General features: G+C 45.3%; 1 protein-coding gene across 2 annotated transcripts in view; it reads right to left on the reverse strand.

Annotated features, from left to right (window-relative positions):
- CNBD2 (cyclic nucleotide binding domain containing 2) overlaps positions 1-23,239 on the reverse strand; it is a 62,256-nt gene that overhangs the window by 32,911 nt on the left and 6,106 nt on the right. Inside the window, exons 1-4 of one of the 2 annotated variants that reach the window (XM_027558662.1) lie at positions 15,324-15,374; positions 12,462-12,599; positions 9,429-9,482; positions 2,546-2,709 (exon numbers count right to left, since the gene is read on the reverse strand). In XM_027558662.1, the coding sequence (XP_027414463.1) occupies positions 2,546-2,709; positions 9,429-9,482; positions 12,462-12,599; positions 15,324-15,374 (407 nt within the window). Of the gene's footprint in view, positions 1-2,545; positions 2,710-9,428; positions 9,483-12,461; positions 12,600-15,323; positions 15,375-23,239 lie in introns of those variants that run through there. The other variant, XM_027558661.1, reaches the window with a different exon arrangement.

Consider the following 23,239-nt stretch of genomic DNA (forward strand, 5'->3'; position numbering starts at 1 on the left):
GAACGTGGACAGATGGAAGCCTGGAGCTGTGGCTGTCGTAGGGGCTGGCTACATGAAGTGGGAGTCTCAGCCAGAGACCTTCCTTTGCATTTGTATTTGCATAAGCTGCTTATGCAAATGAAGTGCCAAGAGATGGAGAGAGACAGACACAGACTGTGGGTCACTGGTGACACTAAGCCCCTGGATCCAGCGGAGCCTGAAGCTGGAGGACTATCCCAGGACTTTTCAGATATATGAGCCATCAACACATTTCCCTAGGCTGGATTTTCTGTCACTTTCTAGTGGAAGAATCCTATTTGATCTGCTAACCCCCAGTCTCAGAAATAACAAGCAACCAGCAGAGAACTTTAATAATCATGACCTCCTGATGTTCACAAAAAACCTGGAGATTTCATATTATTGTCTTCATTTCCCCCATGGGAATTGTAGGCTCAGAAAGGTTAAGTGGCTTGCCTGAGGTCACACCAGGGCAGATGGGACATTAAATTCCAGAGCTTCTGGGCCTGTGCTTCTTTTTCTTTCTGTGACACCATTCTGCCTGCTATCAAATCTTACAGTTAAGACAGCAGTGATACCCTCTCTTCTCCCCTGGACTGGAGCAAAGAAGATGGTTCCCCCTGCCTGCAATGTCCTGTTTACAACTCCACCTGTCAAATCTACCTGCTCAAATGCTACCTTTTCTGTGAAACTCCCTTGGCCACGTCAGCTGGAAGGTTACCTCTCTTCCCTGGCTTTTATTATCTGTGAGATGGACCCTGCATTGGTAATGAAGGGTCCATTTAGTTAGTGGTGGTTATGCCCTAGACTGTGACCTCTATGAAGCTTCCTTCATAGAACACAAACCTATAGTGAGCTTGCTGCTACTGTTAAGTCACTTCAGTCGTGTCCAACTCTGTGCAATCCCATAGATGGCAGTCCACCAGGCTCCCCCGTCCCTGGGATTCTCCAGGCAAGAACACTGGAGTGGGTTACCATTTCCTTCTCCAGTGCATGAAAGTGAAAAGTGAAAGTGAAGTCACTCAGTCGTGACCGACTCTTAGCGACCCCACGGACTGCAGCCTACCAGGCTCCTCTGCCCATGGGATTTTCCAGGCAAGAGTACTAGAGTGGGGTGCCATTGCCTTAAGATTTTCAAGACAAGTCTTACCTCAAATATTCTACTAGGCTGCCCCCCTGAGGCCACTGAAATTTCCTGGAAATAATGTGGAAATACCACAAAAGCACCTCTTAGGCTTCTCTACAACAAGGGATTTACTCGGTCCTTTCTTTGTGTCATGGACCAACTGACAATCTGGTGAATGCTTCACAAAACAATGTTTTAAATGTATAAAAGAAAATATAGCAGAATTACAGTCAACAAAAATCTAAGTTTGTGATACAGCAATATATCTGCCTCTTTCTGCAAAACAAGAGCTAGCAACAGACCTAATAACTACCATCTTTTCAAAGATGTGATAAATGTAAATTGGCTTTTGAGAAATCTGCAACATCTTAAATATGTGATAATATCTCTAAGTTCTTTTGGTTAAAAAAATTATATGGTGGTTTGTTACCTACATTCATGACTGAAGGAAATGATAAATTTAAGAGGGCAATGAAAAAAGATATAATATTTTTTCTCATCCAAGTTCACAGACCCTTTCCTAGTTGTTCCTACCTGGATGAAGTACCTCATCTGTGATCCCTTCTGGCTTTTAAGGTCTGAATTTGAGTCTCAGCTCTGCTACTTATTTAGGGGGTGAACTCAGATGAGTCATTCCCCTCACTTTGCCAACAAAGGTCCATCTAGTCAAACCTATAGTTTTCCCAGTTGGTGTGTGAGAGTTGGACTATAAAGAAAGCTGGCCACCAATGAATTGATGCTTTCATATTGTGGTGCTGGAGAAGACTCTTGAGAGTCCTGTGGACAATGAGGAGATCAAATAGATCAATCCTAAAGGAAATCAACCTTGACTATTCATTGGAAGGACTGATGCTGAAGCTCCAATACTTTGGCCACCTGATTCGAAGAGTCGACTCATTGGAAAAGGCCTTGATGCGGGGAAAGATTGAGGGCAGGAGGAGAAGGGGGTGACAGAGGATGAGATGGTTGGATAGCATCACCGACTCAACGGACATAAGTCTGAGTAAACTCTGGGTGGGAGATAGTGAAGACAGAGAAGCTTGGCATGCTTTAGTCCATGGGGTTGCAAAGAGACGGACACAACTAAGCCACTGAAAATCAACAACAAATTCCCCCAACCCACCCACAGCCTTAGTTTTCTCATCTGAAGACAGAGAGAATTGGACCATATCCTTTCTGAGGTTCTAACTAGATCCTCTCCAGACTCAGTGGCTCCTTAATTCTGAGCAGATTTTCAATAAACGGCTGAGATACAGCATGCTGTAGTCATATAACAGTGAGCATGAAGGTGAAATGGCAGACGGTTTCTCACAGCCGACACCCCACAGAGGGGCTGGTGGACCCAACGTGGCCTTCGCAGCCGGGCCCTTCTTGCATGGCCCAGCCCCAGCCCAGGGGCCAAAGGGCAAGCCCCTCACTGACCGTTCAAAGCGCATGACCTTGGCCAGGAGCAGCTGCAGGGGCTCCGAGTAGTTCCGATAACTGTCCAGAACCTGCAAGAGGTTGCAGAGCGACTGGATCTCATGCTCTGCCCTCCAAGCAGGCTGCTTCTGCGTGATCTGAATGGCCCTTGGAGGGAAGTGACCCTGGGGGGAGAGAGAGCCAAAGTGATGCAGAGGACCCAGCAGTTGCCCCCAGAGGCTGGTGGGCAACTCCCCACATTCCTGCCCCCAGCCTTTCCCACTCCTACACAACAGTGGCTAACACATGATGAGGCATCTTACACACACCATCTCGCTGCATCTTTGCCCAAAGAAGCGTGACGCGATTATTATCCCCATTTGACAGATGCAGACACTCAGGCAGGACTGTGACCTATAACTGCTACATGCCAAGGCCTGTTTCCCCAACTACTGACCAAGAACCGCTGCTGTTCACTGACCCCACCAGTCTGTAATGGGGCTCCCTGGGCCCATTCGACACATTCCACTCTTGGGTCAAGGGAAATGTCCCTTGCCTCAGCCTGTACCTCAGCAAGCCTCAGGAGCCTAAGGAACAAAGAGAACCTACAGAGACTCTCAGCTAACCCTCCTAAGCCAGGACTCATGGACCGAGAGCGGGCAGATCCAGGCATTCGTCCACCACTCCCACCTGCCAGGGAAACAGTGCGGTGATATTTGTTTGTATTTGGCTGCACTAGATCTTAGTTGTGATGTGTGGGGTCTATTAGTCGCGGCACGTGCAATCTAGTTTTCCCAACCAGGAATCGAACCCGGGCCCCGTGCAACAGGAGCAAGGAGTCTTAGCCACGGGTCCACCAGGGAAGTCCCAGGAGAAAATATGAACTCCTACCACAGCCTGGGGCCCCACGTGGTCTGACTCCCTACCTGCCGACTGCCCTCCACCCGTGCCTCCTGCCGCTCTCCTTTCTCTGGTCTCCACCCGTCTTTTGCCTGTGCCAGGCTCACTCCTCTCTCTCAGGCTTTGCTTGGACTGTTTCCTCTGCCTGGAATGTTCCTCCCCTGGATTTTCACAAGAATATGGCTGCCACTTCCTCCTCTATTCTGCTCTCAGCTCATATGGTGCCACATCCTCAGAGACTCCCTTCTGGATCATCTGAGCTAAAACAGCAGGGCCCCTCCCAGCACTCTGTAAGCTCAGAATCATTTTCTTCAAAGCATTTAATACTTTCTGAAATGATCTTACTCTTTTTTGTTAAAGTAAAAGAAAGTGAAAGTCGCTCAGTCATGTCCGACTCTTTGCAACCCCATGACTATATAGTCCATGGAATTCTCCAGGCCAGAATACTGGGGTGGGTAGCCTTTCCCTTCTCCAGGGGATCTTCCCAATCAGGGGATCAAACCCTGGTCTCCTGCATTGCAGGTGGATTCTTTACCAGCTGAGCCACAATGAAAGCCACCCCCACCTTTTTTTTTTCAACCTCATGGACTGGAGCCTGCCAGGCTCCTCTGTCCATGGAATTCTCCAGGCAAGAGTACTGGAGTGGGTTGCCATGCCTTTCTCCAGGGGATCGTCCCAACTCAGGGATCGAACGTGGGTCTCCTGCATTGCAGGCAGATTCTTTACTGTTTGAGTCACCCAGGAAGCCCCCTTTTTTGTTAAGGTATATATTATGTCATTTTCCCCACCCTAAACACACACACAAATCTTGAACTCCATTGTCCAATATGGTAGCCAACAGCCACATGTGGCTATTTAAACTAAATTAAATTTAAAAATTAGTCCCGGAATTCCCTGGTGGTCCAATGGTTAAGAATTCACCTTCCAATGCAGGGGACACGGGTTCGATTCCTGGTCCAGGAAGATTCCACATGCCCTGGAGCAACGAAGCCTGTGCACTCAACTATTGATCCCATGCCCTCGAGTCCGTGCTCAGCAGCAAGAGAAGCCACTGCAGTGAGAAGCCCACGCATCGCAACTAGAGAGTAGTCCCCGCTTGACACAACTAGAGAAAGCCCAGGCACAGCAACGAAGACCCAGTGCGGCCAATGAATGAATAAATAAAATTAGAATAAAAAAATTAGTCCCTCAGTCCCACTAGTGACAAGCAACATGTAGTCTCAATGGCTACATGAGTCTGCTGACTACTGTACTGGATAACGCAGACTACTAAACATTTCCATTGTCACTGAGAGTTTGATTGAACAAAGGTGTTCTAGAATATAAGCCCCAATATAAACACAATAAGGACTTCATGGTGGTCCAGTGGTTAACACTTCACCTTCCAACGAAGAGGGTACGGATTCAATCCCAGGTCAGAGAGCTAAGATCCCACTTGCCTCGTGGCCAAAAAACAAAAAAGACGCAAAAATATTGTAACAAATTCAACAAAGACTTTAAAAATGGTCCACGTGAAGAAAATCTTTTTAAAAAATAAACACAACAGCCGGCATCTTACATAACAGTAACTGTTTTGAAGCAAAAAGAAAGTGGGTCGTGATGAGAATTCTGGTCATCACACCAGGAGCTCGGAAGCCAAGCACATCCACTCGGAAAGGTAGTGTAGCACAGTGGTTAAAAGCATACAGGCTTGGGTACCAGATGTTGGGTTTGAACTTGGTCCTGCTACTTCCCAGCCAGCTTTGTGTCCTGCACAAGTCTCTTTTCCCAGAGACCCAGTTTCCCTGTCTGATAATAACAGAAACTATATGGGCAAACCAGAGTTAATGTTGTCAAGGGCTTACAACATGCCTGATGCAGAGCAAGTGTTATGGAAATGTCACGGTTTCTTTTATGGTCCAAATCCAGTCCTTCTTACTGTCAATAACCCATTAAGACTTCTATTATAGGGTCTATTTATGGCAAAACACAGATGCCTTTGGCTTCTATGAATCAGGCTCACTTGGGGCCCTAATTCCTCCAGGAAATCCTTGTTACCACCCTCAATCCTTGAGACCCCCTTCTGTGGATTCCTACAGATTGTTATTTAACTTTCTGAGTAAGTTCCATCACCTTAACTCCCATTAGCTGCTTAAGGGTAGGTGCGAATATTACAGTCATCCTTGTTCCTCGTATCCACTCAGGTGGGGCCGGGAGGAGTGGACTGGTTCCAGAACCCCTGTCAATACTAAAATCTGCTGTTGCTCAAGTCCCTCCCTTAATATGGTATAGTATCTGTATGTCCTCCTATATACTTTAAATCATTTCAAGATTACTTAAAATACCTAACGCAATGTAAACCCTACATAAATGTCATAAATACAATAAATAGTCACTGCCTGCAACTATTTATTCCAATTTTGCTTTTTGGAACTGTCTGGAATTTTCCTTTTCTGAATATTTTCTACCTATGGTGGGTTGGATCCAAGGATGTGGAACCTGCTACAGAATTACAGGGAGCTGACTGTATCCCCCGCCACAGACACAGACCGAGGCCGACCTAAGGAGCTCAAAAAAGTATCTGGAATGAAGAAAAGGAAGTACCACTCAAACACAGCCCCAACTGTTTCTCAAACACCACTTCTCAGCACCGTCAATTTCACTCACTGCAGGCCAGCCATTCCCTCACTGTGGTCCTCTAGCACAGCAGTCCCTAACCTTTTAGGCATCAGGGCCTGGTGTCGTGGAAGACATTTTTTTCACAGACCAGGTCAAGGGGATGGATCAGGTGATAACGCGAGCGATGAGGACTGATGGGGAGTGGCAGCTGAAGCATCACTTGCTCGCCCACCACTCACCTCCTGTTGTGTGGCCCAGTTCCTAACAGGCCATGGATGGTAGCGGTCCACAACTCTGGGGTTGGGGAATCCTGCTCCAAAGTACAGGAAGGATAAAGGAAAATAAGAGGGGCCATCCATAATCCTGGCACACAGAATGAGCCATTAACATGTGGCATTTGTGCGTGTGTGTGTACGTGTGCGCTCAGTCGTGTCTGACTCTTTACGACTCCATGGACTGTAGCCCCCCAGCCTCCTATGTCCATGGAATTTTCCAGCCAAGAATACTGGAGTGGTTGTCATTTCCTTCTCCAGGGGATCTTCCCGAGCCAGGGACCAAACTCACATCTCTTGCATCTTCTGAATTGGCAGGTGGATTCTTTCCCACTGTGCCACCTGGAATTCTTGCTTCCTGCCTTTTTCCTACGTATAAATAAAATTTTTGAAACTAACACAATATAATGACTATTTTCCATTAAAAACCAGAACAATAGATAGTTAAAATCCTCTTGTACCATGTCACACCTAATCCAGACCTGCTCTCCACCACTGGAATTAATCATTTATATATGCTATTTTTTATTATATTTATTTTTGACTCTGCTGGCTCTTCACTGTTGCGAGTGGGTTTTCTCTAGTTGCAGTGAGCAGGGGCTACTCTCTAGGTGCAGTGCGCAGGCTTCTCATTAAAGCGGCTTTTATCATTAGGGAGCACGGGCTCGATAGTTGTGGCACACGGGCTTAGTTGTTCCGAGGCATGTGGGATCTTCCCAGATCAGGGATCGAACCCGTGTCTCCTGTATTGGCAGGCAGATTCTTTACCACTGAGCCACCTGGGAAGCCCTATGTATATTATTACAAACTTATACATGTGCCCACAGAGTACATATAGAATGATTTTGCTTTTATTTACACAAATATTAAGACTGCTGACATTGTTTATGCAACTTACCTTTTTTTTCACTCAAAACTATGTTTTAGAAATGTGCCTGTTGTTTCCAGCATCTCACAAATGGTATAATAAATGCGTCTGTGATTCTAAGCCTTGATAATTCTTAAGATTTTTTTGAGAAGTTTAGTATTAGTAGAGTCCTAATATGGACTATACTCAAGTTTAGTTTTCAAGTGTTATCCTGAGAGACAGCTTATATATGTATAAATATGTGTATCAGCTTGATTGATACATAATTTATATATGATTCACCACTGAAAGTGTCCAGATCAATTTTTAGTGTATTCAGAGTGGTACAGATATCACTACAATGGATTTTAGAGCCTTTGAATCACCCTAACAAGAAACCCGGTACCCATTACCAGTCACTCAAAGGGCAGGTTGGATGGCATCACCGACTCAAAGGGCACGAGTTTGAGCTAGCTCTGGGAGATGGTGACGGACAGGGAGGCCTGGCGTGCTGCAGTCCGTGGGGTCGCAAAGAGTCGGACACGACTGAGCGACTGAAGAACAACAACAAAACAGCAGGTTTTTTTTAAAAAAAAAAAAAAGTGAGGTCGCTCAGTCATGTCCGACTCTTTGCGACCCCATGGACTGCAGCCTACCAGGCTTTTCCATCCTTGGGATTCTCCAGGCAAGAGTACTGGAGTGGGTTATTCTCCATCTCCATGTTGGAGACAGAGCCAGAGAGGCCTTGCCTATAAGGTGGACTTACCCTCTGCGTCCTCCTCTCTCCTGCTGCTGCTATGCACAGAATTGCCCACATCTCTAGAGCTCTGTGGCCCTCAGAAAGACCCCTAGTTTCTCCCATCTGAAGGGCAAAACTTGGGTAACCTTTCATGGCCAGTGTCAGACACTGTCTGGTCTTGAAATCTGAAGAAACTCAGAATTTGGATGATTTACTGTGCTTCACACATAATGGGACATGAGAAACTGGATTATGCCCAGTGGAGGCAGGCAATAGAAGCCACACCTTGATTCCAAGGAAGGAGAGGGGAGCAGAGCGATCCAGGTGGCCCTGTACCTGTTAGAAAGCTCTGTGCTCCCTGCTCTTCCTGAGAGGAAAACCAGCGTGGCTGCTCCAGGCCATGGTTGAGTCAGGTCTATGGGGGTGAGAACTGCAGATCTTTCCTATAAATAGCGAAGCCCCTTTAAAGTTGATATTAAATTTCAAATTTTAATTTAATATCCAGGATTTGTTGGAGAGAAGCTGGGAACATAATAATGCTTGAAATTCGGAGAACAAATCGCACAGGCCAAGTCACACGATGCTGGGAAAGATGGAAGGCAGGAGGAGAAGGGGACAACAGAGGAGGAGATGGTCGGATGGCATCACCAACTCGATGGCCAGGAGTTTGAGCAAGCTCCAGGAGATGGTGACAGACAGGGAAGCGTGCTGCAGTCCACGGGGTCACAAAGTCGGACACAACTGAGCGACGGAACAACCGAACAACAACCACAAAGTCTCGTGAAGGCATTCCCTCCTCAGGTGGCCACCCAAGCCCAGGGTGAGGACAGACGTGCCCAGCACCTCTCGGAAAGTCTGGGCAGTTCACACACAGGTCAGGGCTTCTCCCGCCTCACTGGTTATTTCTCCTGTCTGCAACTCTCACATCCTCTGCTTCGCCTTCCACTCTTTCCCACTGGTCCAAGCGCAGGAGATCTCCCCCGCTGGTTCGGTTCAGCTATAAAGCAACAGTGTGGACTTCCCTGCTGGTCCAGTGGTTAAGAATCTGCCTGCCAGTGAAGACAACATGGGTTCGACCCCTGGTCGAAGAGAAGATCTCAGATGCCAGGGAGCAACTAAGCCTGTGCACCGCAACCACAAGCCTACGTGCCCAGAGCCTGTGCTCTGCAACAAGAGGAGCCACCGCAATGAAAAGCCCACGCACTGCAGCCAGAGAAAAGTCCATGCACAGCCAAAAATCTAATTAAAAAGTAATAACAATAATAAAGTAAAATTTTAAAAATAATGAATATTAAAATAAATAAAGCAACAATGGGTTCAGGGTGCGGGGTGGGCTCACAGTCTTGGGATGCCAGAACTGAAAGGGACCACTGAGAGCAACTATTTCATGGGTGAGGAAGCTAAGTGGCTAGCTCTGGATGGCACACTGGGTTGGTAGCAGAACTTGATCTGAACCCAGCAGTCCTGACACCCAGCCCACAGCTTCTCTGAGACTATGAGGCAGAAAAAAAAAATTCCCAGCAGAAGGTCAGAGCTTTCTATACATACCGACTCTGCAACGAAGTCCATAGTATCAAATGTGATTCGGCCTTCTTTCTTCTTCTGGAAAAAAACAAAAACAAAAAAGGAGAGGAAGGAGAATCAGCCAGACTGCTTCTAGAATTTTGCATTGAGACCCTTCTGCGTAACTAGACCACCATGCAAGGCAGGCAGCCTTGAGAAATGCCCACCTCTGCTCAAAAGCCCAACTCTACACAAGACTTGGGACCAGAACTGACAATATGTTATTATGGAGGCAGAGAGAGAGCAGGGGTGGGGAGAGGGGAAGGAGGACAAAGAGAGGGTTGAGGGGAAGCCAAAAGAGGAAACAGAAGCAAAAGAGAAAGGGAGGGAAGTACAGTAAGTCCCCTACATTCCGAGAGCACCTTTGTAAGTCCAGTTTGTTCTAAGTCCAACAAACAGCCTGGAAACCCAACTAACACCATCAGCTGCATAGTACTGTACTGTAATAGGTATGTAATACTTTCCACACAAATAATGCCTAAAAAACAAACAAAAAAATACAGAAAACATTTTTAATCTGACAGTACAGTATCTTGAAAAGCACAGTAGTGCAGTGCAACAGCTGGCACAGAGGGGCTGGCATCGAGTGAACAGGCAAGAAGAGTTACCTACTGGAGGAGGAAGAGGAGGTGGGAGATGGTAGAGCTGAAGGGTGTCAGCAGAAGGAGACAGAGGGCCAGCTGCAATTTCACTCACATCTGACATTGATGGGATGCACGTATGCACCTTTGAAAGTTCACAAATTGAAGGTTTCTCCGTAGGGAACTTACTGTATGGAAGGGGAAAGAACGAATAGAAAGAGGGATAAAAAAGGAAGGAACAAATGAAGCCTATCTTTGCTAAGTGCCTATAGCAAGCCAGGCACGGCTTATTTTATTCCATTTCATCATCAGGACAAAGCAGGTAGTACTGAGCAGCCCCGCTGGGGATGTGAAGTGGGTGAAGGAAGTTGCCCAAGAATCACATAATGAAACGGTCCTGGCCTAAAGGATGGCCAGGGAGAAGAGGTGTAGGAGGTCTTAGGGATGAGCTAATCCAACCCTATTTCCTAACAGATGCAGGGAGGATGTGGAAAGAGTAGGGAAAGGGGCAGAGAAAGAGTGAAAATGCTATGATGGGGGAGAAGAAGGGAAAACAGGGACAAATAAGGCCCTGGCCACCATCCCGTGCTACACTAGGGAAAGTGGAAAGTGAAGTTGCTCAGTCATGTCTGACTCTGTATGACCCCATGGAATTCTCCAGGCCAGAATACTCAAGTAGGTAGCCTTTCCCTTCTCCAGGGGATCTTCCCAACCCAGAGATGGAACCCAGGTCTCCCGCATTGCAAGCAGATTCTTTACCAGCTGAGCCACACTAGGACCCTCATTCGTTTCTCTGAGCACACCTCACTCCTCCCCCAGAGCCCACTTGGATCCCTGTCTTCCTCCATTTATAGTTTGTGCATCCGTCTGGTGCTTCTCAGGGAGGCTGATGAAAGAAAGATGTAGTATTCACAGAGGTCTGGACTCATACATTTCACTGAAAACTAGTCTATGGCTCTCTGCCTGACGCTACTCCCTAGCCCGCCGGGTTCCCTGCCTGGAAGCTGTATGACCCCCATAGGCTGGCCCATCCAGACAGGGCAACGTTGTTAAGTTTATCCTCGCACTCCCTTGATGACAAGCCTGTCATCTGGTCTTCAGCTTCCAGGTGCCCAGGCATCACCCCAAGTCTGGTAACCCAGAGACTCCTGGTCTCCAGGGCCCTTCCCTTCACCACTGTGTGACAGCCTGTACCAGAATGTACCAGAATGTCCTTCCTGAGGTTACAGTTCTCCTACTCTATCCCTTCTCATCTCAGGGCAGAATCTGGCTGCAGATTTGTTAGCAGCATAGCATAGCATCTTCAAAACATGTGAATTTGAATGTCTTTAGATGGGGCAAATCCTTCTCCTCCAGCTGCCCCCAGGTGCCTACTTCCTGCTACATCTTCAACTCAGCCACGGACACACAGTTACATTACCTGCTGTCCCCTTAGAGCCCAATCTAAGACACTTCCCTGTCCCCTATCACCACCCCTCTGTGACCCCCTCATTGGCTGCTAGCCTTCAGAAACCATGCTGGGAAATACTTCAGAGGGAATCACCAGATGTAGTGGGGGAGGTGGGGCTGGGTCTAGTCACTTTTGGCAAATAGGACTCTGGGTAGGGTTTGTCCAGGAACTGGATGAGGAAACTTTGGAGCCCCGGATAGTAATGAACACACCTTTGGGGACCCAGAACAACTTAACAGAAAGGTGAACTTTTTTGAGCCAAAAAGGGCCTCAGGATCCACTGCTGGGATAAAATATCTGAAATTGAGACCTTCTAGAAAATCGAGAAAGCATGGTCACCAGGATGGCCCTGCAAATGTCTCCTTCTTGTCCAGGTAGAGGGACAGGACAGAAGGAAAGAAGGCAGACAAGATGAAGTTGGGAGGTATGTGGGAAATCCTGGCTCCATTGTGACTCCCAGGATTCTTCTGGCCGTTTTGATCGCCCTTGGAAAGGAGATGGCTCCTTCCCCACTCCTGATGCTTCTCTCCATGTGGAGGGAGTTGTACTAGGAGAACATGACTAGCCCTGCTCCTTTCACATTGAGAGGGAGTAACTTAAAACTCTCTGGTGAATCTCGAAGAAGAAATAGACCACAGTCACCCCCACCTCCCTCCCTTCGAGCCCACATTCCGCTCTGCCCATCTCTGCTATGAAAAGAGGGCAGGAAACCCAGCTACTGCAGTGGAAGCCTGCCTTGGCCCAACACTGCCCCGACTGGGGTCGTCGGTAACACTGTCTCATTCTGGGGTTTAGTATTAGGTAATCATCTGGCTTGATGACACCCAATGTGAGTTTCATCATCAATACAAGTGGCAGCCGGTTCTCCCAGCTGTTTCATCCTTTGTCTTCTCTCTCAGTTGATTCAGAACCTGGGCTGGGAAGTGAGGTGCTATTTGTTGGACCCCTTTAAACCCTCTTATAAACCTGCTAAGCCCAGCAGCTTACATCCCAGAAAGAGAAGATAGGGTGCTTTCTGTGAGCAGTCTCAATGATCTGATATTCCCGAAATCCCCTGAGGCCTTGACGGAACATTTTACACACTCGGTTCATCATGATGATGTCCATGGAGAGGTGATACAGACCCTGTGGAAACAAAACAAACACGATCCCTGGAAACCAGCTGATTTCAACAGCCAACAGCAAGCTGGATAGTGCTGAGCAAGGTGAAATGTAACAGGATTAAATGCAGTGCTGCTGCTGCTGCTGCTGCTGCTGCTACTGCTAAGTCGCTTTAGTCATGTCCAACTCTGTGCGACCCCATAGATGGCAGCCCACCAAGCTCCCCCGTCCTTGGGATTCTCCAGGCAAGAACACTGGAGTGGGTTGCCATTTCCTTCTCCATACCTACATCTTCAGGAAGTTTTCAAGTCTGCTGAAATCCTATTGGTAGCTTGAAATTGACCAGTATGGGAGTATTTATGCCCTAGAAACTGGCAACTATTATCGATGGGGCATCTCCCTCTCCAGGAGCCAGGTGTTGAAATATTCACCAGCCCGGCTTTAGTTAAGTCCTTCACTTCCGTCCAATAATGTGCACAAGTAACCGCAGGCAGTGAGGGGTGATGGGGAAAGCCTGCACGCTGAACTCCTCCGATGGATCTGCAGGAGATGCAACACTGTTGGCTCTGAAGACAAAGGGAGGGGCCCTGAGGCAAGGAATGTGGGTGGTCTCTAAAAGACAGGAAGTCAAAGAAACGAATTCCTTCTTCCATCCTCAAGAATGGAACACAGACCTGCTAACATCTGGATTTTAATACGTGCCAGACTTCCAGCCTCCCTCAGATAATAAATGTGTGCTGTGGGTACTTCCCTGGTGATTCAGTGGTTAAGACTCCATGCTTCCACAGCAGTGGCCATGGGTTCAATCCCTGGTCAGGGAACTAAGATCCCATGTGCTGCGCAGTGCGGCCAAAAGGGTTGGTTGCTCAGTTGTGTCTGACTCTTTGTGACCCCATGGACTGTATCCTGCCAGGCTCCTCTGTCCACGGGATTCTCCAGGTGAGAATACTGGAGTGGGTTGCCATTTCCTTCAGCCAAAAAATTAAAAATAAACATGTGTTGTTCTCAGTCACTAAACTGTGGTACAGCCCTCAAAGAGAAAACTCATGTAGCACTAATCCAAGAGAGGCCATCCTGTCTTTTCTCTGGAATTTGGATTTGGAGCTGGGAACAAATCTCTCCATCCCAGTGTGAACTGAGGATTAAGGGAGTCTTCCTCTACCTGCCAAGTAGGCATGGGTAACAGGGAAGCAAGTTCAACATCAAAGAGACAAACCTAGATTATAACACAATCTCCACATCAACTCACCCAGTTTCCTCAAAAGTCAATCTCGCGATAAAGTATGAGGGATGTTCTAGACTAATAATATTCCAAACAAGTACAAAACATGAACCCTGGCTGGCTCCTGGTTCATAACAACAAGCTGTGAAAGCTATGTTAGGGGCAGATAAGAAAACTCCATTTGATAAAGTCACAGGACTGGACACGGCACTAGCGTGTGTCTGGGTCACTGTGGGTAAAACACCTTTTTTCCGAGTGGAGAAAAGGTGAAATGAGCTGCCATGTATGAAACCACTTTGAAAAATGGGCCGCACACGGCAGCTGCTTATGGATGCACACATTTGTAATAAAATTGTAACATACAGAGAGGAAAGAGACACATCGGCTTCTGGAAAGTGATTGCCAGTGAGAAAGGGAGTGCAACGGTGAGGCACTTTGTCTGTAACTATAATACTTTTTAAAAATATTTATTTTTCTGCTCTGGGTCTTAGTTGCAGCATGTGGGATCTGGTTCCCTGACCAGGGATTGAATCTAGACCCCTTGCATTGGGAGCGTGGATTCTTAGCCACTGACCACAAGGGAAGTCCCAGTAACTGAACAATTTTTTAAAAAATCATATATCTAAAGGAAATATGGGGGAAAGCTTTATCAATACAATTTAATATTTATTGGGAATTCCCTGGTGATCCAGAGGTCAGGACTCTGCACTCTCACTGTGGGCACATGTTTGATCCCTGGTCTGGGAACTAAGATCCCACAAACTGCGTAGTGTGGCCAAAAAAAACAATAATAAAATTTTTAAATAAAATTAATATTGATTGAATACAATTGGCCATTGTCAGGCACTATTCTAAGCCTGTTACATGTATTGACTTACTGAACCCTCAACAATAAATCAGTGCAGTAGGTTACTAATGTTATCATTACCCTTTACAGAAGAGAAAAGAGGCACAGCAAATCAAGTAACCTGCCTAATACTATTATTAGTCACATGACTAATAGGTGATAGGGATTGGGGGGATTGCTTTGTTTTTGAACAGTTTTGTTTTTTTTTTAAGTTGCATCTATTTATTTATTCATTCGGCCGCCCAGCATGGCATGTGGAAACTTAGTTACCCAACCAAGGATAAGATCCTACACCCCCTGCACTGGAAGCTCAGAAGTCCCAGTGATAGAGATTTGAACCCAGGAAGTCTGGCTCCAGAGTCCATAAGTTTAATCTATTACCCTACCCTGACGCTGGGCATTATTCTCTCTCAATCTCCTACTAGTAAGAAGGGTGAGTTCAGAGCAGTTCTTAGGGGCTCCAAGTGCAGCCAATGTCAAGGGCAGAGTAGGCTGCAGGGCAGGGGTGAGAGTTCAGTCTTTCTGAAGCCTAATCTGAAACTCTCTCCTTTGCAGCTCCAACAGGTACAGGGCGGCCTTGTTTATCCAAGGCCACCTCCTATGCCTGCATCTCCCTTTTCCAAAATACCTATCTGTTCAATCTTCCACTCTTCCTCCCAGGGCCCTTGACACTCCTCACCAATTTCTTCCTCAGGATCTGCCAGGAACGGGACACCATATATCTATTCATGGTTCCTGAATTGGCAAACGGCACAGCAATCCTTTTGCCTTTCAAGGGTAGGACCACAAATCTCTCCCAAGAATCCAGTTATACTAGAAATCAAAGTTTCCCTCAGTGGCAAGGTAAGAGTTCCTATCCATTCCTCATACCCGACCACAGTGGCTAGAAGCCTTGTTCTAACGAATCTATTCTCAGAACCTCCTTATGTCACATTCCAAGATTCTGGAAGGAAGACAGGGTAACGGGAAGTAATTGGAATCTGGGAATCTAACATTTAGTGAGCACTCAGACCCATTATTTCAATTAATCCTCACAACTATTCCAGGGTGAGGGGCTTTGTACCCACTTCCTATGTGAGGCTGAGGCTCCAAGTAGCTAAATGACTGCAGAGTCGGGGCCAGCTCAGAGAAAGTAGGAGGCTTCTGGGATAGGGGTAGGGACATCCAAAATCTCAGCCTGGGGACCACTCTGGGGATTAGAAATTGGAGACAACCCTGGAGGGTAGGTACGTGGCACTATCTCATAAATCTTATTAAATCAGGAACACTCAGCAAATTGGAAGTCCTCAACTAAATGGGGTGCCAAGTGTTAAAAGGAACTGGATGGGGGACTTCCCTGGTGGTGCAGGGGTTAAGACTCTGCACTCCTGATGTAAGGGGCCTGAGTTCAATCCCTGGCCGGGGAACCTAGATCCCACCTGCCCCAACTAAAGATTCTGCATTCTGCAACTAAGACCCAGGGCAGCCAAATAAAATTTTTTTTTTTTTTAACAAAAGGAACTTGGTGACTGGAACTCAATGACTCTGAGGTCCTTCCAAAAGTACAGTACTTAAGTTCTAAAATACTTTTTTCTACTAGATCAAACATGACATTGTTACTGGTTAGTTGTTACATGATCTCCCACTCTTTGGGACCCCATGGACTGCAGCACGCCAGGTTTCCCTATCCTTCACTATCTCCTGGAGTTTGCTCAAACTATGTCCATTGAATAGGTGATGCTACCCAGCCATTTAATCCTCAGCTGCCCTCTTCTCCTTTTGCCCTCAATCTTTTCAAGCATCAGGATCTCTTCCAATGTGTCAGCCCTTAGTATCAGATGGCCAAAGTACTGGAGTTTCAGCCTCAGTCAATCCTTCCAATGAATATTCAGGACTGATTTCCTTTAGGATTGATTGATTTGATCTCCTTGTAGTCCAAGGTACTCTCAGGAGTCCCCTCCCTTTTGAGCCTCCCTCCCCACCTCCCAGCCCATCCCACCCCTCTAGGTTGTCACAGAGCACCAGGTTTGAGCTCCCTGCATCATACAGAAAATTCCCACTGGCTCTGTATTTTACACATGCTAATGTATATGTTTCAATGTTACTCTCTCAATTTGTCCCATCCTCTTCTTCCCTGTGTCCACCAAATGTTTCTTAAACTGTTCCAGAGCATAAAAAGAAGGAAAACTATCAAATTCTATTTATTAATAATAGGTAAGGAGAAATTGACAACTGAGGCCTGATAAAGGTAGCATAAAAAGAGAAAGCTAGAGATTTATCTCATTTATGAATATTGCTTTTAAAATCTTAAATAAATTGAGCAAATGGAATTGAACAGCACATTCTAAAATAACATATTATTTCAGGAAGGCAAGGATGGTCAATAGAGAGTCCATAAATATAATTTCTGTTAGCATGACTAAGGAGAAAAATCATCTGATCTTCTTCATACTTTAAAAACCATTTCTGACAGAGGCTGAGTACCAAAGAATTGACTGTGGCAGTTCTTCTAACTGTGGTGCTGGAGAAGACTCTTGAGAGTCCCTTGGACAGCAGAGAGATCAAACTGGTCAATCCTAAAGGAAATGAACCCTTCGTTGGAAGAACTGATGCTGAAGCTAAAGCTCCAATACTTTGGCCACTTGATGCAAAGAGCCAGCTCACTGGAAAAGACCCTGATGCGGGAAAGATTGAAGGCAGGAGCAGAAGGGGATGACAGAGGATGAGATGGTTAGATGGCATCACCTATTTAATGGACATTGAGTTTGAGTAAACTCCAGGAGATGGTGAAGGACAAAGAAGCCTGGCATGCTGCAGTCCATGGGGTCACAAAGAATCAGACACAACTGAGCGACTAAACAATATTAATGAGCACGTCACTCGGTATCTAGTGCTCCAATGTGCTGGGGACCTTAGCAAGCCTGCACAGAACATGCCTCTCTCAAGAGGAAGAAATTTCCCTCTGCCTTTCTAGGTTCTTCTGGCTGGTCTAAAAATTAAACTGATATGAGACAGATTAACAAGAGAAAATTACACAAAAGTTTAATAACATGTATTCTTGGAAGAAACCCAGGAAAACTGAGTAATTTGCCAAAATGGCCAAAATCCTCACTTTAAATTTCAGCTTCTTTGGCTAAAAACAAAAGAGGATGTTAGGGGGGCTTCCCTGCTGGCCCAGGGGCTAAGACACCACGCTCCCAATGCAGGGGACCAGAGTGTGATCCCTGGTCAGGAAACTAGATCCCACATGCCACAAGTAAGTGTCTGCACGCCGCTACTGAAAGATCCTGCATGCCACAACTAAGATCCACCACAGACAAATAAATTAATAATAATTAATTTTTAAAAAGAAGATGCTGGGGGTTGTGATTTGGGACTTGAAAAGAAAGACAATTTCATATGGAGATAGAAAAAAACAAATGTTTGATAAACACGTTTGCCAGCCTTGCACACACAATGGTGTAACCAGGGAGGGTTAATTTTTACTTTAACTCTTGTTTTTGCCCATTTTGTTATCATCACACATAATGGCCTGCCTCAGAGAACCCTGCCCCCTCTGCATGACCCTTACACTAAAGTGCCTTTCTTCAGTTCACAGGGAGATCTGACCCTGCCCACCTGTGAATGACTGTAAGGAAAAGAAACGAACATATCCCCCCTGCCTGAGGCTTGCCAGGCTAGGAGATAAATATTTGCAAGAATTCAATGGTCTTTTACTTTGTTTCCTCAGCTACCCCCATCTCTGACCCATAAAAGAACCTGACATCCAGGCCCCCCAAAAGATGGTTATTTTGAGGTATGAATTTGTCATCTTCTCCGTCAGCCAGCTTTCGTATTCCTTGCCTCAACACCTCGTCCCTGGGATTCACTGGCCTCTCGTGCAGTGAGCAAAGTGAGTTTGGACTGGGTAACAATGGCACATGCAATAGATTCTGATTGCTAAAGTCCTTTGAGTTTCCTCCACCACACTCAGTTCATATTCTTTGAAGGTATCTCTGGTATTAGCTCTATTCCAGGTCCTTTATCTAAATTTTCTAGGCAGCTAAGGGGGTGGTGGTGGGAGTGGGGGTAAAAAGAAAGGTTCCTGAGGTTTCTGTTTCTTAAAAATAATCAGATTAATCTTAATGCCAAAGAGACACATTTTGGGGTGGCAAATTTTGCTTCCCTACACCTCAAAGCTGTCTCACTGGTTGAGGGCTGCTCGTAAAGGCATTCAGTTCAGTTCAGTCACTCAGTCGTGTCCAGCTCTTTTCGATCCCATGGACTGCAGCATGCCAGGCTTCCCTATCCATCACCAACTCCCGGAGTTGACTGAAACTCATGTCCATTGAGTCGGTGATGCCATCCAACCATCTCATTCTCTGTTGTCCTCTTTTCCTTCCACCTTCAATCTTTCCCAGCATCAGGGTCTTTTGAATGAGTCAGTTCTTCGCATCAGGTGGCCAAAGTATAGGAGTTTCAACTTCAGCATCAGTCCTTCCAATGAATATTCAGGACTGACTTCCTTTAGGATCAATTGGTTGGATCTCCTTACAGTCCAAGGGACTCTCAAGAGTCTTCTCCAACACCACAGTTTAAAAGCATCAATTCTTTGGTGCTCAGCTTTCTTCACAGTCCAACTCTCACATCCATACATGATCATTGGAAAAACCATAGCCTTGACTAGATGGACCTTTGTTGGCAAAGTACTGTCTCTGCTTTTTAGCATGCTGTCTAGGTTGGTCATAGCTTTTCTTCCAAGGAGCAAGCGTCTTTTAATTTCATGGCTGCAGTCACCATCTGCAGTGATTTTGGAGCCCAAGAACATAAAGTTTCTCACTGTTTCCATTGTTTCCCCATCTATTTCCCATGAAATGATGGGACCGGATGCCATGATCTTAATTTCCTGAATGTTGAGTTTTAAGCCAGCATTCACTCACCAGCATTCTGGGCCGAGCAATCTAGTGGCAGGAAAAGCCCTCTGGCAAAGGTGTTCAGAGTGGGAACTCATCTCCTTAATGAAGAAATGGCAAGTACCAAGAAGACACGGAGAATTGAAGTCAATAGAGGAGGCCTGGGACTGAGGTCTCGGAGAGAGAGCTGGCAGAGTTTAGAGTGCTCTAGAGGTCCTGCATCTTGAAGGCAGAACCAACACCATCTGCTCTTGAACACTGGGGCCGTGATGAAAGAGCTGGCTCTGAGAGCTTTCCTGATACTACTGGCACCAAGGAAAAGCAAGGCACGTGAGCTGACCAGGGAAACACACAGACACAGACATGCTAGTTCTGCAACCTTGCAGCTGTCAAGCTCCATCTGCCAGCATGAGGAAAAACTAAACCAATTCACTCACACAAAACTCATGTCCTAAGGAGTTTCAGTAATGACTTTAAAAGACTTCCTGCCAGCCTATAATTCTACTCTAGTTCCTTCTCCATGCACAACTCCAACAAAGATCTTGACCAGGAAGAACTCACTTCATTTAAAGGGGAGTTACAGTAAACAGATAAAATAAACAAACAGCATCAGATCTATATAAATATATTACAGAAAAACTGGAAATGGAGGCAGGGAACAAGAAAAACAAAATGTTAAATGAAAGGCACTCACCAGAAAAAAATTAACATGAAACAGATGATAATCATGAAAAACAAAGGACTCAAAGGGCTTAATGAATTTTAAAGCAAGAGATCAAAGCGAAGACGCAATAGTTCAAAGCAGAGATGATGAAGCAACTGGAGGAGATGGCATTGGCAGAGCTTAGGAAATGAAGTACTTTTTTTAAAAAAGCACCTTACAAGTGAAGGTCATTTCAGAAACATCAAAAAGGAAACGAGCCTTGCTGAATACAGAGGATAAGATTGCAAAAAGCAAGGGAAGGAGCTGGAAATGAGTAATTAAAAGGGAACCAAGGAATAATATAGCCAAACAGTACAGATATACAGAGGGTGAGAAAGTAGGAGGGCTGAGTACATGGGTTTCTTCAACTTTTATAGTTGTAAATCTTGTTACCCTTTATACCCGATAAACCAAGAAACAGATGTCTAAGCATATTTAAAGACATTAATATAGGGCTTCCCCGTTGGTTCAGTGGTAAAGAATCCGCCTGCCAATGCAGGAGACACGGGTTCAATCCCGGGTCTGGGAAGATCCCACATGCTGCAGAGCAACTAAGCCCATGTGCCACAACTACCGAGCCGGCACTCTAGAGTCTGGGAACCACAACTACCGAAGCCCCCGTGTCCTTAGAGCCCGCGCTCGGCAACAAGAGAAGCCACCGCAGAGAGAAGCCCACACACCGAAACTACAGTCGCCCCTGCTCACCGCAACCAGAGAAAAGCCTGAGCAGCAATGAAGACCTAGCACAGCCAAAATAAGTTCAAAAAAGCAACAAATAAAATCATATATATATATATATATATATATAAGACATTAATATAAATAATCTATTCAAATGAATGAATCAGTATTTTAAGTACTAAAATCAGTCAAGTATAATAAGGAATACAGAGCTACTGGTAGAGCACCACAGTGAAAACAGTTTCATTAAAACTGGGAACTAGGAGGATTGCATACAGATCGGTGAAAGAAGAAAGAAGCAAACAGATAATGAAGTATGTAGGCTTCTGAATTTACACTGGTTCATCAAGAATGAGAATCCCTAAAAACAAGAGTTAATTACAAAATAATTACATACCTAGGGTCTAAATCAGTAATCTTCTCCAGTTCAGCAAAACATCAAAAGATAAAATAGATCTGCATCTCAAGATCAAACATAGATCATAAAAAAAAAAAGGTTAGCAAAAAGAAGTTAATAGTCGGTAGGAGACCAGAGCAAACCTCTTGGACTTCATAATAAAAAACTAAATATACACAGATGCACAGAACAACCTAGGAGCTTTTTATTCAAACCACATTAGCTGAACCTGTTTTCTCTTCACCACAAGCACAGCTGGGCCCCTGGAATAATATATGTAGTATGTGGTGTAATGTAAGTGAAATAGAATTACTAAATCTAAATTTTGTTGAAAATCTGAATTTCTTGTCCACTGATAACTTATCTTTTATATATATATATATATATGTATTTATTTTATTTTTGACATGTACACGTTACTTTTATTTACTATTTTTTTGGCTGCGCTGGGTCTTCATTGCTGACACAGGCTTTTTCTATTTGCAGAGAGTGGGGGCTACTCTCTAATTGTGGGGTTTTTTCCTGTTGCAGATGCTGTAAAGAGCAATATTGCATAGGAACCTGGAACGTCAGGTCCATGAATCAAGGCAAATTGGAAGTGGTAAAACAAGAGATGGCAAGAGTGAACATCGACATTCTAGGAATCAGCGAACTAAAATGGACTGGAATGGGTGAATTTAACTCAGATGACCGTTATATCTACTACTGCGGGCAGGAATCCCTCAGAAGAAATGGAGTAGCCATCAAGGTCAACAAAAGAGTTCGAAACGCAGTACTTGGATGCAATCTCAAAAACAACAGAATGATCTCTGTTCGTTTCCATGGCAAACCATTCAATATCACAGTAATCCAAGTCTATGCCCCAATCAGTAATGCTGAAGAAGCTGAAGTTGAACGGTTCTATGAAGACCTACAAGAGCTTTTAGAACTAACATCCAAAAAAGATGTCCTTTTCATTATAGGGGACTGGAATGCAAAAGTAGGAAGTCAAGAAACACTTGCAGTAACAGGCAAATTTGGCCTTGGAATATGGAATGAAGTGGGGCAAAGACTAATAGAATTTTGCCAAGAAAATGCACTGGTCATAGCAAACACCCTCTTCCAACAACACAAGAGAAGACTCTACACATGGACATCACCAGATGGTCAACACCGAAATCAGATTGATTATATTCTTTGCAGCCAAAGATGGAGAAGCTCTATACAGTCAACAAAACAAGACCAGGAGCTGACTGTGGCTCAGATCATGAACTCCTTATTGCCAAATTCAGACTGAAATTGAAGAAAGTAGGGAAAACCACTAGACCATTCAGGTATGACCTAAATCAAATCCCTTATGATTATACAGTGGAAGTGAGAAATATATTTAAGGGCCTAGATCTAATAGATAGAGTGCCTGACGAACTATGGACTGAGGTTCGTGACATTGTACAGGAGACAGGGATCAAGACCATCCCCATGGAAAAGAAATGCAAAAAAGCAAAACGGCTGTCTGGGGAGGCCTTACAAATAGCTGTGAAAAGAAGAGAAGTGAAAAGCAAAGGAGAAAAGGCAAGATATAAGCATCTGAATGCAGAGTTCCAAAGAATAGCAAGAAGGGATAAGAAAGCCTTCCTCAGCAATCAATGCAAAGAAACAAAGGAAAACAACAGAATGGGAAAGACTAGAGATCTCTTCAAGAAAATTTGAGATACCAAGGGAACATTTCATGCAAAGATGGGCTCGATAAAGGACAGAAATGGTATGGACTTAACAGAAGCAGAAGATATTAAGAAGAGGTGGCAAGAATACACAGAACTGTACAAAAGAGATCTTGATGACCCAGATAATCATGATGGTGATCACTCACCTAGAGCCAGATATCCTGGAATATGAAGTCAAGTGGGCCTTAGAAAGCATCACTACGAACAAGGCTAGTGGAGGTGATGGAATTCCAGTTGAGC

This window comes from Bos indicus x Bos taurus, chromosome 13 (genome assembly GCF_003369695.1).
Source record: "Bos indicus x Bos taurus breed Angus x Brahman F1 hybrid chromosome 13, Bos_hybrid_MaternalHap_v2.0, whole genome shotgun sequence".
In the NCBI taxonomy this organism is placed as follows: domain Eukaryota; kingdom Metazoa; phylum Chordata; class Mammalia; order Artiodactyla; family Bovidae; genus Bos; species Bos indicus x Bos taurus.